Source organism: Antechinus flavipes, chromosome 4 (genome assembly GCF_016432865.1).
Source record: "Antechinus flavipes isolate AdamAnt ecotype Samford, QLD, Australia chromosome 4, AdamAnt_v2, whole genome shotgun sequence".
NCBI classification, from domain to species: Eukaryota; Metazoa; Chordata; class Mammalia; order Dasyuromorphia; family Dasyuridae; genus Antechinus; species Antechinus flavipes.
This window is the reverse complement of record NC_067401.1, coordinates 247905941-247920928: the sequence shown is the minus strand read 5'-3', so window position 1 is coordinate 247920928 and position 14988 is coordinate 247905941. Positions and strand designations below refer to the sequence as shown.

Below are 14988 nucleotides of genomic sequence, written 5' to 3'. Positions count from 1 at the left end.
TGACTCTATTACTATTTTTCCTTCTGTTTCATCATAGGTATTTCCAGAAAATTGTGCTGGGTTTTTAAAAAAAAATTTTTTTGGCTCTAACTGTTTGGGAGAAGTGGAAGATTTTATTTTTTATTTTAAAATCTTTTATTTTCTGGTAAAATCTGGATACTGAAAGAAAAAGATGTCTCCATCTTCTTTATTTGAAGAACTACTGTGATATTTACCTCATGTAAATGATGAAAAGGATTCTTACAAAATTACTGTATTTGTATTTGTATCCTGAGTGTATTAAATGCTGGATGATGGTGTTTTTATAAGTGAAGACATCTGTATTTATGATGATGATTTGAGGTGAATGGCTGTGTTTTTTCTTATTGCTAAAATGTTATAAATAATTATCTGTCTTTTATTAATTGATTTCATTATTAACATATTATATGTTCAGTAATTTTTAATTATATGATTATATTATATGTATGTATAATTATATAACATAATTATCTTGTAAATTCAGTAATTTGCTCCTCATAGTGTTAAACATTTAACATATGGAGTGTTATTAACTATTATAGAGGAGAGTTTTCTCTATTTTTAAATAAGTATTTATGTGGAACCTAGAGTGATTAGCCAACACCAGAAGTCAATCAACAGAACTCCTAAATATTCTATTTCCAGAATGCTGTATGGTTAGCAGTCAACTTTGTTTTGACTGAATGTTATGTGTTTTTTTATGCCTTAGCCCATTCTCTCCTTAAACAATTACAGTAAAATAACTAAGTAATTTAAAAACAAAGCCCCTACATAGATTTATATCCCTGGTATACTATACTTGCTTCTTATTTGTCACAAGGAGCTAACTACAGAGTTTTTATGTAAATGAACTCCTAGTGATATTTGGAGTGATTACCTTGATTTGTGCCTCTTATTTTAGTATTCCTGTGTCACAAGTAGGTACAATAGGCTATCTTATTGTCCCATTTTGCAAATGAGTTTAATTGCCGTTTAATGATGGCTCATTTGTAAAATAAATCCTTTGACTGACATGAAGTTATAATTTTCCATTTCATAAATTCTGTTTTTCAATGAATTGGTTTCTTTTTCATATCTATTTTGTAAGGAGTTATATACTTTTCCAATTTCATCAAATCAATCTTTTTAAATAAGTATTTTTCTAGATTTATTTTATTTGAAGAAACAGAATAAGCAGAAAGTAAAACAGAAAAGCAACACAAAACAAAATGAAAGAAAACAAAAGAGAACACTATCATGTGCCCAGCAAGACATCAGGGAAGATTCAAAATATATGATAACAAATACCAATTTAAGAAAGTAGACACATATATATGTAGAAGAAATTATATTTATAAGTGTCTGTCTTTTCTTTATTTCCTTGTAAATTGTTCTTTTGTTCTCTGTTGCACACCTTATTTACTTTATCCTTTTTTCCCTCTTTCATCCCTGTACCATCCCCAAGCAAGCTACAATTAAGGAAAGATGTATTTATATATGCATATGTAGATATATATATATATGCATATACTCTCTCTCTCTCTCTCTGACTCCCCTCCCCATATACACACATTTTAAAAAATCCCTGCTGACTCTTTCATTAAATTCTGTTCTGTAATTTGACTTACTATTAATTAACCTCTCCCCAGCCAGGGATCCCTCCCCTCCCTTCGCTTCTTCCCTCATCCTTTGCTTCCCCATCCACCCTATCTCTTCCCCCTTATTTCTTTATAGATTTTGGAGGATGCTGTACACATCATGGTATATATGTAGTATTGCTTATTGAACCCATTTCTGATATGACTAGGTTTTCAGAACTTTCTCCCTCTAATGCCTTTGTATTTATTCTTTCTTTGCATCTCATTTGTATAATATTATTATTTTTACCTTTCCTCTGCTAATCTTTCTTTTGAACTTACCCTATTGTTGATGTAAATCTTAAACATAAAGTATACATTTTCCACATTAAAAAAAAACCATAAGCAGTTTTTCCATGTTGAGTTCCTTAAAATTGCTCTTTGATATTGGCTATCATATGTTAATATAATATGTTGTTTGGTTTGGTTGATAGAAAGTCCTGAAAATCTGTAAGTTCTTTGAATGCATGTTTATTCTTTTTGAAAATTATAGATGATTTTTCTGGATATGATATTTTTGGCCATAGGCCTAGTTCTTTTGCTTTTCTATAAATATGATTCCAAGACCTGTGGTCTTTTATTGTAGCTGCTGATTACTCTTTTGCAATTCTAATTGTTGCTCTAGCATATTAGAATTTTTTTTCTTGTGTTTTGCAAAATTTTCTCTTTGATCTGTGGGTTTTGAAATTTGGCAATAATATTCTTATGTGTTTTCCACAAAGGATCTCTTTGAGGGGGTGATTGGTGGATTTTTTTCTCATGTTCTATCACTCCAGTACAGTTTTCAAGAATTATTTCTTGCATTATTATGTCAAAGTATTCTTTTTGGTCACAGCTTTCTGCCAGTTCAATCATTCTTATATTTTCTCTTTTTGACCTGTTCTCTAAATGTGTTGTTTTCTTATGAGATATTTCACATTCTGCTATATTTTCTCATCCTTTATAATCTCTTTTGTTATTTGTTGGTCTCTCATAGCTTCTCTGGCTTTCCGTTGTCCACTTCCAATTTTTAAAGAAGTATTTTTACCTGTGAGACTCTATATCTACTTTTCTAGAGTTGGTTAACTTTTTTTTTATAATTTTGCTTTTCTTATATGGTTTCAATTTTTTTCCTTTAATTTTTCCTCAGTGTCTCTCACCTTTATTTTGAATTTTTTGAGTTCTATAAATTCTCTCTGGGCAGGGAGCCATTTCATGCTACTCTTTGGGATAGAAGCTTTTTTATTTTTTAAATTGTTTTCCTCTAAAGATGAACCCCGGTCTTCCCTGTTCCCACAATATATTTCAGTAGTGGGGTTATTTCTTCTTTGCCAGTTGATTTTTTTTTTAATAAGAGGTATTAGTCTAATTGTATGGTGGAGGAATGGTGCATCAAACTTCCTTTCAACTCTCCACTCTAAACAATAACAGTCAAAGCAAGAATTCTATCCTCCTGTAAATGCCTGCAGACAGCACTCCTAGCCCTACTTCCTCTCTACTCACTCAGTGCTGGTTCTTTCTCACCCAGGTTGCCCCTCAGCAGCACAGCGGGGCCTACTGTTTCCAATCAGCAAAGATTCAGTCCAAAAGGTGAAAGTTATCTGTGGTTCCTGTTGAGGGCCCAGACACACCCAGATAGCCTAAGAGGTACCCATTTGATGTTTCTGAGGAGCTAGCTGAAGGTATTTGAATTTCAGACAGGTTAATTCCAGCCTGGGGTCTTTCTTCAGATTTTATTGAGTGGTATCAAGAGGAACCCTGTTCTGCCCCAAGTCTTCTTAGTTTTTCACAACTCTGTGCTTGCTCCAGGCTCAAATTTCTTCTATTTGCAGGGGAACTTGACCAACCTACTCCCCCAACTTCCCTGAATCCTACCTTAAATAAATATTTAAGAGAATTGGGTGGACACTGAACTTAGTTGATTAATTGAAATATATGTTATTCATATTCTCATATGAGAAAATTTCTCATCCTGACAGCTCTCTCAGGATTGCTTTTCTCTAGTTCCATCATTATTTTAGATACACAAGCAAAACCAAATATTCCATTTTGTAGATATTGATATATGTTACAATATCACTTTTGACATTCTTCACATTAATGTACTTTAACTGTTTGTTAGACATTCTTCTCATATGAAAAAAAGATGTATATGAGCTAAAATTCCCCCAATTATAGCAGAGTTTAGCCAAATAACTTTACTTCTCTGAGATCTGCTTTTCTTTCTTTCTTTTTTTCTTTGAATTTTCCTTTTTTTTAAAATAGCTTTATATTTACAAGTTATATGTATGGGTAATTTTACAACGTTGACAATTGCCAAACCTTTTATTCCAATTTTCCCCCTCCTTCCCACCACCCCCTCACCTAGATGGTAGGATGACCAATACATGTTAAATATATTAAAGTATAAATTAGATACACAACAAGTATATATGACCAAAATGTTATTTTGCTATACAAAAAGAATCGAACTCTGAAATATTGTACAATTAGCCTGTGAAGGAAATCCAAAATGCAGGCAGGCAAAAATAGAGGCAGTGGGAATTCAATGTAATGGTTCTTAGTCATCTCCCAGAGTTCTTTCGCTGGTTCAGTTCATTACTGCTCCATTGGAACTGGTTTGCTTCATCTCATTGCTGAAGATGGCCAGGTCCATCAGAATTGATCATCATATATTATTGTTGTTGAAGTATATAATGATGTCCTAGCCCTGCTCGTTTCACTCAGCATCAGTTTGGGAAAGTCTCTCCAGGCCTTTCTGAAATCATCCTGTTGGTCATTTCTTACCGAACAATAATATTCCATAATATTCATCTACCACAATTTATTCAGCCATTCTCCAATTGATGGGCATCTACTCAGTTTCTGGCCACTACAAAGAGGGCTGCCACAAACATTCGTGCACATACAGATCCCTTTCCTTTCTTTATGATCTTTTTGGGATATAAGCCCAGTAGTAACACTGCTGGATCAAAGACAGTGTGATAACTTTTTGAGCATAGTTCCAACTTGCTCTCCAGAATGGTTGGAGGTATTCACAATTCCACCAACAATATATCAGTGTCCCTGTTTTCCCACATTCCCTCCAACATTCCGCATTATCTTTCCCTGTCATTCTAGTCAGTCTGATAGGTGTGTAGTCATAACTCAGAGTTGTCTTAATTTGCATTTCTCTGATTAATAATGATCTTTTTATATGGCTAGAAATAGTTTCAATTTCTTCATCTGAGAATTGTCTGTTCATATCCTTTGGCCATTTACCAATTGGAAAATGGCTTGATTTCTTATAAATTAGAGCCAATTCTCTATATATTTTGGAAATGAGTTCTTTATCAGAACCTTTGACTGTAAAAAAAATTTTCCCAGTTTATTGCTTCCCTTCTAATATTGTTTGCATTAGTTTTGTTTGCACAAAAACTTTTCAGTTTGATATAATCAAAATTTTCTATTTTGTAGTCAGTGATCTCTAGTTCTTCTTTGGTCATAAATTCCTTCCTCTTCTACAGGTCTGAGAGGTAAACTATCCTGTGTTCCTCTAATTTATTTATAATCTCATTCTTTATTTTTAGGTCATGAACCCATTTTGACCTTATCTTGGTATACGGTGTTAGGTGTGGATCAATGCCTAGTTTCTGCCACACTAGTTTCCATTTTTTTCCAGCAATTTTTGTCAAACAGTAAGTTCTTATCCAAAAAGCTGGGGTCTTTGGGTTTGTCAAACACTAGATTGCTATAGTTATTGACTGTTTTGTCTTTTGAACATAACCTATTCCACTGATCAACTAATTTATTGCTTAGCCAATACCAAATGGTTTTGGTAACTGCTGCTCTATAATATAATTCCTTTAATCTCTTTCTCGACTCTTATTGCAGAGGCTAGTGTTTCTAATACAATATTGAATAATAATGGTGATAGTGGGCAACTTTGCTTCACTTCAGATCTTACTTGGAAAGGTTCCAGTTTTTCCCCATTGCATATGATGCTTACTGATGGTTTTAAATATATGTTCCTGACTATTTTAAGGAAAAGTCCATTTATTCCTATGCTCTCAAGTGTTTTTATTAGGAATGGATGGTGGATTTTATCAAATGATTTTTCTGCATCTATTGAGATGATCATATGGTTTTTGTTTGTTTGGTTATTGATATAGTTGATTATGCCAATAGTTTTCCTAATATTGAACCAGCCCTGCATTCCTGGTATAAATCCTACTTGGTCATAGTGTATTATCCTGGGGATGATTTTCTGTAATCTTTTTGCTAATATTTTATTTAAGATTTTAGCATCAATATTCATTAGGGAGATTGCTCTATAATTTTCTTTCTCTGATTTCAACCTACCTGGTTTAGGTATCAGTACCATGTCTGTGTCATACAAGGAATTTGGTAGGCCTCCTTCAATCTTTATTTTTTCAAATAGTTTATATAGCATTGGAGTTAATTGTTCTTTAAATGTTTGGTAGAATTCACATGTAAATCCATCTGGTCCTGGGAAGTTTTTCTTAGGGAGTTGGTTAATAGCTTGTTCCATTTCTTTTTCTAAGATGGAACTGTTTATGATATTTACTTCTTCCTTTGTTAATCTGGGCAAGCTATATTTTTGAAGGTATTCTTCCATTTCATTTAAGTTGTTGAATTTATTGGCATAATTGGGCAAAGTGATTCCTAATTATTGCTCTAATTCATTGGTGGAAAGTTCTCCCTTTTCATTTTTAAGACTACTAATTTGATTTTCCTCCCTCCTTTTTTTAATCAGATTTACCAAAGGCTTATTTATTTTGTTGGTTTTTTCATTGAACCAACTCTTAGTTTTATTAATTAGTTCAATAGTTTTTTTACTTTCAATATCATTAATTTCTCCTTTTAATTTTAGAATTTCAAATTTAGTATTTGATTGGGGGTTTTTAATTTGGTCTTTTTCTAGTTTTTTTTTTTAATTGCAAGCCCAATTCATTGATCTTCTCTTTCTCTATTTTATTCAAGTAAGCCTCTAAGGATATAAAATTTCCTTTTATCACCGCTTTGGCTGCATCCCACAAATTTTGGTATGATGTGTCCTCATCATTATCTTGAGTGAAATTATTAATTGTGTCTATAATTTGCTGTTTCATCCAATCATTCTTTAAAATGAGATTGTTTAGTTTCCAATTACTTTTTTGTCTGTTTACCCCTAACTTTTTGTTGAATGTAGTTTTTATTGCATCATGATCTGAAAAAAGCATTTACTATTTCTACCTTCTTGCATTTAATTTTGAGGTCTTTATGGCCTAATGTATGGTCAATTTTTCAATAGCTTCCATGAACTGCTGAGAAGAAAGTATATTCCTTTCTGTCTCCATTCAGTTTTCTCCAAATTTATCATACCTAATTTTTCTAATATTATATTTACCTCTTTAATTTCTTTCTTATTTATTTTGTGGTTTGATTTGTCTAATTCTGAGAGTGCAAGGTTGAAATCTCCCACTATTACAGTTTTGCTGTCTATTTCTTCTTGCAACTCTCTTAACTTGTCCTTTAGGAAGTTAGATGCTATACCACTTCGTGCACATATGTTTAGTATTTATATCACTTCGTTGTCTTTGCTATCTTTAGCAAGATATAGTTTCCTTCCTTATCTCTTTTGATAAGCAATTTTTGCATTTGCTTGAGAGATCTGCTTTTCTTAACCGCAAGATGTCATCATAATATATTTCATAATCACAATTTAGGCTATTGTTGAGTTCCACCGTAGGAATATAAAAATTAACAACAGTTAGCAAAGCATTTATTTGTTGTTTATGCTATGTCAGGCATAATGTTAAATGTTTCAAAAACCAAATTTGCTTCACAGAAATATAAAACATTATTGCAGTTTTGCTCACTTATCTAAGTGTACTTTGGAAAAATAACATCTAATAATATGTTTCTGGTCCTTGAGGTACAGATTGCAAAGCGTGTGTTCTAGATTTGGATAAAGATGAAAAAAAATTATTTTTAGTCACTAAATACATAAAATACAGAAGTGATTTGTTTAAAAAATAGGTATACAATCATGCAAGACTTTTTCATTAATTACTTATTAGTTTTTCAAGCTATGAACTTTTTCATGGAAGTCTTCATGTCTTTGTTCCTCAGGCTATAAATGACAGGGTTCAAGGTTGGAGGTACCACTGTATAGAATACAGACAACAATAGATCTAGACCTGAGTCAGAGTCCAAAGGTGGTTTTAAGTAGGCCATGGTACCAGTTATGATAAAAACAATGAACACAATAAGATGGGGTAGGCAAGTGGAAAAGGCTTTTGATCGACCCTCTGTGGTTGGAATCTTCAGCACAGTTGAAAAGATGTGACTATAAGACAGAATGACAGAAATACAGCAGAAAACCACAAAGCCAAATCCAATAGCTATATTCACGTGAACTGCAATGTGGTTTTCAGAGCAGGAGATCCTGAGTAAAGAAGGGACATCACAGAAAAACTGATGGATCTCCCTAGGGCCACAGAAAGGCAAAGAAAATGTACTAGCTGAGTACATGGCCCCAACTACACTTCCACTGAACCAGGAAGCAACTGCCATCTTCACACAAGACTCTTTGATCATGATGGTTTCATAGTACAGGGGCTGACAGATGGCTACATATCGGTCATAAGACATCACTGTGAGAAGTGAAATCTCTGATCCTGCAAATAAAATTACTAAAAAGACCTGTAATACACATCCCAAGTAGGAGATGGAACAACTGCGGCTCAGGGAGTTTACAATGGATTTGGGGACTGTGACAGAAATGAAGCAAAGATCCAAGAAGGACAGATTCTTCAGGAAGAAGTACATGGGAGAGTGGAGGTGTCCATCAAGAGAGATGAGGGTGAAGATGAGCAAGTTCCCTGTCAGAGCCATCAGGTAGATCAATAAGAATAGCATGGCATGTAAGATCTGCAGTTCCCAGATATTGGAAAATCCCATGAGGAGGAATTCTGTCACTGTGGTAAAGTTACCCATGTTCTGAGAAGTTTTCTTAACTATCTGTAGAGAAAAAAAAAACACAAATAATTGTCCCAAATAATAAAGTCCCAAATAATAAGATTGCACCATAATCTGGGTTTCAGGAGATCTGAATTTTAGAACTGACTTTCCCACTTTGTAACTTCAAGCAATTCACTATCTTTCTGTCAATCTTAGTTTTCTCATTTGCAAAAAGGATGAGATAATTTTTTTATAATTCACAAAATTTATGTAGAATTCAGCATAGCATTCTGAACTGCCCCTCAAAAAAATCAAAATCATCTCTGGCTAAGTTTATCATTTTATGATGTATGTAGTATATGCCTGACAAAATCCTATGAAGTAGAGAGTTTGAGTTGTCATTCTCAATCTATGGATAGCTTACTGGTGTTCAAGATTAGTTAAATGATTCTGTCTGTTTCTACCCCACCTGGTGTTCCTATATCTGGTATAAAAGTCTGAAACTGGTGTTCTGATTTCAAGTCTACTTTAGCTTATTCAGCCTCCTTTCCAAACTTGAGGCAAATTTCTACTTAATCTTCATAGAAGTATCTTTCCCAGCCTCAAAATTGATAGGGATGGAATTTCTTTAAAGTTTTTTTTTTCAAATGACTCCAAATGACAAAATCTTTAGTTCAAGACTAGAATTGTCATGTGAATGAGACCAAGAGTAGAGATTTGAACTTTATACAATTTATTTGTTATCTTCTTGTTTCTGGTCCATAAACAGTCATTTCTATTCCAGACTGCTCTTCTTGCCATAACAATCAAAAAATAACTTTCTAAACATTCTCACTAGTCTATCTACAATTTTCTTTTCCTGTAGAGAGAGAATAGTTAGTGAATATTCCAAGTAAGTTACTTTCCCTATGTTGAAATCTGTATCTATATCTATATAAAATAACATAGGATGAAATTAAGGTATAGTATATATAAAAGAGTTTGGGTAACTGTGAGAGAATGTATTGCTCCATTCTATTTTGGACCCTTTTATATATTCTTTTATTCTTATGGATTTAACTTTTATCATTTGTCTTATATTTCCCATATCAATATATTTACTCCTACTATCTATCCCAAAGTCTTTTCATATATCACCAACTGAACATTGGTTATTTTAAATTTAAATGGCATTAAAAAATTTCTGAAATAGAATTCATTATCTTGTATCCCCACCTCCTGATGCCTGCTTTTCTTCTAAATAGTCATATTTCTGTCAAGGGAACAACCATGCTTCCTGTTGAGGACCACACATGGTGTGAAATCCAGAAAGTCTGTAAAGTCTTAGCAGAGAATTGCACAAGAAGGTGTATTGCATTAGTTCTCACAGCCCCTGCAACTGTGTATCACAACACACTTTGAGAAGTTAAGGGAATGAATAGTTCTCACAGCTCCTGCAACTGTGTATTACAAAGTTAAGGAGTTGCAAATCAGTCTCTACTGTTATCTTACTTTTAATTTGAGCTAGCAGATTTGCTGCAAACCAACATGACTGGCCATCAGAAATAAATCTCTGGAGGTCATAAAACATCATTAAAGATGTAGGTGTTGCTTGCAAAGGAATATAAGCTTTTCTTTAACCAATAATAACCTTGCCATTCTTAGAAAATATTTATATTCTGTATAAGGAATAGAATAAATCAGAGGTTTTCATTGACATACAGTTGCCTCTCATCTCCATGTATCATTTGTGTTTTCTTACATGATATGAGCTATTCTGCTGGTCAGAATTGGGTCCCAGCTGGCATTAACAGGTGGTCCCTAATACTCCCAATCATCCTGGTTCATGATTTCAGCTTAAATATCATTTCACAATATACTCTGTTGTCAAATATTGCTTTTCCTATTTTAAAAGTTATCCCCTTTTTTTGATTTATATAATTACTACCTAATTCAGGTTCTCATCCCTATTTTGAGGGAGTATTGTCATAACATCTTAATTGATATCCGTGCCTTGTTTCTCCTCACTACAATGTATTTATCACATAGATACAAAATGATTTTAATGTACAAGTATGATCATGTCATATAATCTTTGCCCCTAATCACTCAGTAAGACCTACTAGCTCCTTACTACCTCTGGAATCAAATATAAACTTTTTTTTGTTTTACATTTAAAACTCATGATATTTCTAAGTTTATAAAACATGAATTTTCTTAGTGTATTCTAAATACCAGTCAAACTTTTTGCTATTTTTCACACATAAAACTCTTTCTCAGATGTTTAAATGAATGTCTTTCTCTTTCTATTGTCTATTCCCCATGCCTACAATACATTTCCTATTCTTTCTCTCTTAAAATCCCTGTTTTTTTTTTAAAGACATATCCCATATTATCTTTTGTCATGAAATCTTTTTTTATCCATGTAAGTTGCCAGTATCACTTAACCCTTTCTTGGATAAACTGCATTTGTTTTATATGAGTTTATCAATGTTGATCAAGGTATCATAATTGACATATATAAATATTTTGTCTATTATGTACATATACATGTATATGTGTACATCTATGTATATATCTCTATATATATGTACATACATACATACATATATACATATACATATGCATATATATATATAAATATAATATTATGCAAATCATTTAAGCCTGTTTTCCTCAGTTTTCTCATCTGTAAAATGAGCAGGAGAATTATTCCAGTATTTTTGCCAAGAACACTTCAAAAGGAGTCACAAAGAATCAGATCCAACTGAAAATGATTAGACAATATATACACATAGATCTATACATATACCCATACTCATATACATAGACACATTATCCTCCCTGTTAGAATGGAAACTCTGGTTCTTATCACAATTGTGGGCACATGGTATGTAGTTATTTTACAAGATGCTTGTTGACTGAGAGAATTTACCACTGATCAGCAAGACAAAACAAACTTTTGCACTTTATGAAAGAAATCTTACACTGTAAGTAGGATTTCAAAAGTCAAAAATATTGAAATCATGGAAGCAGGTGTTAACTGCATGATACAAGAAAATGTGTTGAAGCAGGAATGGGTAAGACAAGTTCTGGGAATAGAAATAATTATCTATTTTCTCAGTGTGGGGATCATATAACGTTCCAAATATTATAACTTGATATCACTTAATTCATCAGTCATACTAATAATACAAAATGTACACATGTTTTCTAGGATCAAACTTTTGAATACAATTAAGGAGATATATTTTAAGATGCAATAGTCTCTCCTTCCTGATAAAAATATATTCCCAACACTGTTTATACTTCTTCACACCAATCTTTGAAATTTTATCATAATTTTTTACAATTTTGGATTAATATGCGTGCTTTGTTTTGGAAGTCAAATGTAACTCAGAATTTATTATAAGCAGTGAGGAATCATTTTGAGTTAATTTAGTTAGATAGGTTTCTTCTAACATTTACTTGATGTAAATTGAGAGAATAAAACTTCTGAAGGAAAAGGAAAGGGAATAGAGAGGCAGCAAGAGAAAGAGGGGAGCAAGAACTCACAAAGTACAAAATTTAATAAAGACTGGGATATCATGTGGTGACTACAATAAGAGATTGATGATAAAGATTAGATTTCAAAGGGAAGAAGAAAGTAGAGATGGAGACTGTAATTGTTAGATGTTACCTAAGATAATTTTTTTTCTTCAGTTTAGCCTAAGGCCAGCAAGTATTTTCACAAACAAGTAACTATTTTCATACAAAATTAGTAAAGACTATATGCATGGGATATAAATAATGCATTAAGCAACTAAATGTTAAGAACATAAATATTACCCCCTTCTTCATATATTTACATTATTTTTCATGCTTAATATCCTACAAAAGTTATGGAAGTATACTTTGATCTATTATCTATATTTTGATATCAGAAAATAAAAATTCATACCTCATAATTAGTTAAATTCTTTAAGACAGTATAAGGTAAAACTATGAGATCTCCATCCTAAAAACAAGTTTATATTGGGATGGGGATATTTTTCCACAAATGGTAAGAAAATCATGACCTGAAGAGGTAACAATATTTTGCTTTCTTTCCATCAGTTCCTGGACTCAATATTACCCCGAACACAGGGAGACTTCCTGTAGTAGTACTGGGATGAACGACTCAGGTCTCTTAAGCAATGGAAAGCACTTCACCATGTTGATTGTAGCATTTAAATTTTCTATAAATAATTTTATATCTTAGACAGTACTATTCTGTATCATGAATGTTGAAATTCTTGCCATATGATTGCATCATTCCCTTTTCTAGGATTCTCTGAGGCAGAATGATCGGGAATTTTGATAAGCATTTCTAAAGCCCTTTAGCAACATTTCCCCCATGCCCCTGAATAGCTCAGAACCCAGAACCCTCAACTGATTTATTAGCATTGCTACATCGAGGATGTCACTGGAGGACTTGCCATGCTAACAGGAGAAATACCCTAGTGTCCATCTGATGCCAATTTTTAATTGTTTTTAATTGGAAAAAGAAAATTTCCTATTGATAATTTTTATTTTTGGCAGTAGATAAATATAAACAAATATAAAATATCAAGAAAGTGTAATTCTTTGTAAAAGTATTAAAAAGTTCAAAATGCTGTTACTGACAGTATCCACAACATTTCACTTTTGTCATTTTTTTCTTCATTTAAACTAGTAGGAATAGGGAAACTTTTTTTTTTCCTGCAAAGGGCCTATTTAGATGCAAAATTAAAACTTATAGAACTCAAGTCATATGAGATTGTTGTACCTAGCTTTCAACTCATCATCACTTGCAGTAGAGAAAGAAAGATTTGATTGTAGACTTTGAGAGAGCCAATAAAAAGGCAGAGAGACACAGGGTGTCAAATGTAAGGAAGAGCAAGAGTTACAATTTGTATTTATATAAAAGGCAACCAAACATCCTAGCATCAAGGATAGTCAATGTTGAATTGTTGGGCAAATACTTTATGTAATTAAATGATAGATTATTATTGTTGGCTGTTGCTTTAAACACACACACACACACACACACACACACACACACACACACACTCCTAGTGTCTGACTCTCTCCAAGAGAGCCATCTTTTATAGCATTTTTTAAAGGAAAAAGACAAATATTGGTAAAATTGTTCAATATATCAAAAAATCTGAAAATATGTGTCATATGCCATCCCTATAGACCCAAATGGATGGGATTTTTTCCATCTTGAACATTCCCCTTTCAATTTGATTGGTATATGATGATTCCTTAGTTTTCAAAATGTATATTTCTCTGGTTATTAGTGATTTTGGAACTTTAAAATTTTTTAAAAATCATATATTAATAATTTAAAAACCTGTTCAACAATATTAGTAATAATAAATAAAATTAGCAATAGTCTTAAAAGCTATGTTCATATGCTTTGAAAAATTATCTTTTAAGAAGTGAATTTAAATCAACTTGATTTTTGGCAAGTCTCTGTAAATGTTGGTTATCATATATACATCAGAGATTTAAAATATAAACCATTTTTATTCTGTATCTTTTCTTGTTTTAGTTGTACTAATTTAATTTTTAAGAAAATTATTTATAATGTAAACAGATTAATTTAAGTTGCATTTTTAATTCTATTGTATCAGCATGGCTCAACTATGAATAAAGATGAAAACAAAAACTGTCTCCAATCTGAGTTTACAATTTATTTAAGGAGACATTTATTCACAAATATAAACAGAATTAAAACAAAATAAATACAGACTATCAAATAAAAGACATTTTTCTTTTGTTGGTACTCATGAAATATTTCAATGTTGGAAAAATTAAAATTGAATCTCATCCAAAAAGAAAATGAGAGGTATGTGACTGATATAAGTAGGTTGCCACATATACAAATGAAGACCTTCAAAGAGGAATTTTAATTAAAGATAATATTGCAGAGATTTGTAACATGAAAAAACTTATTTTATTTTTAGGTAGATGCTCTTAATAATATAAAAAAGAAGACTTAAACTTTCCTAACTTTTTAATAATGCCTTGAATATTGTTTAAGGACTATATTTTATTAAATTATTTCTTTGCATTTGTTCATAACATTTTAATGATGATAGTAATTTGTTTATTAGGTAATGTTTATTGTGTTAGTAATTTCCTAATAAATATTAATAACCTAAATCCTACGTAGACATGATAAACTATATTGTATATATTGAAAAAGCTTTTAAAAATATATCATTTACTATTTATGTATCATTGTTCACTATAATCACTAGTCTCTTCCATTTCTCCATTATAGTTGCCTGATTTAGGCATTACAACCACAACTATCTCTAAAAAATGCCTTGATAAAATATTTTCTTTATCTGAAAAGTTTAGGCCATATATATTTTTTAAGTATTTGGCAGACTTTGTACACAATGCCTTTAAAGTACAGGTATAGTAAATTTTTTTT

The 14988-nt window shown here is 31.9% G+C and overlaps 1 protein-coding gene across 1 annotated transcript; it reads right to left on the bottom strand.

The window, feature by feature from the left end:
• Positions 1 to 7682: 7682 nt before the first annotated feature.
• LOC127559424 (olfactory receptor 14A2-like) lies at positions 7683 to 8597 on the bottom strand. Its single transcript, XM_051993201.1, has one exon. It carries the CDS (start codon positions 8595 to 8597, stop codon positions 7683 to 7685), a length of 915 nt encoding a protein of 304 aa, XP_051849161.1.
• Positions 8598 to 14988: the final 6391 nt, after the last annotated feature.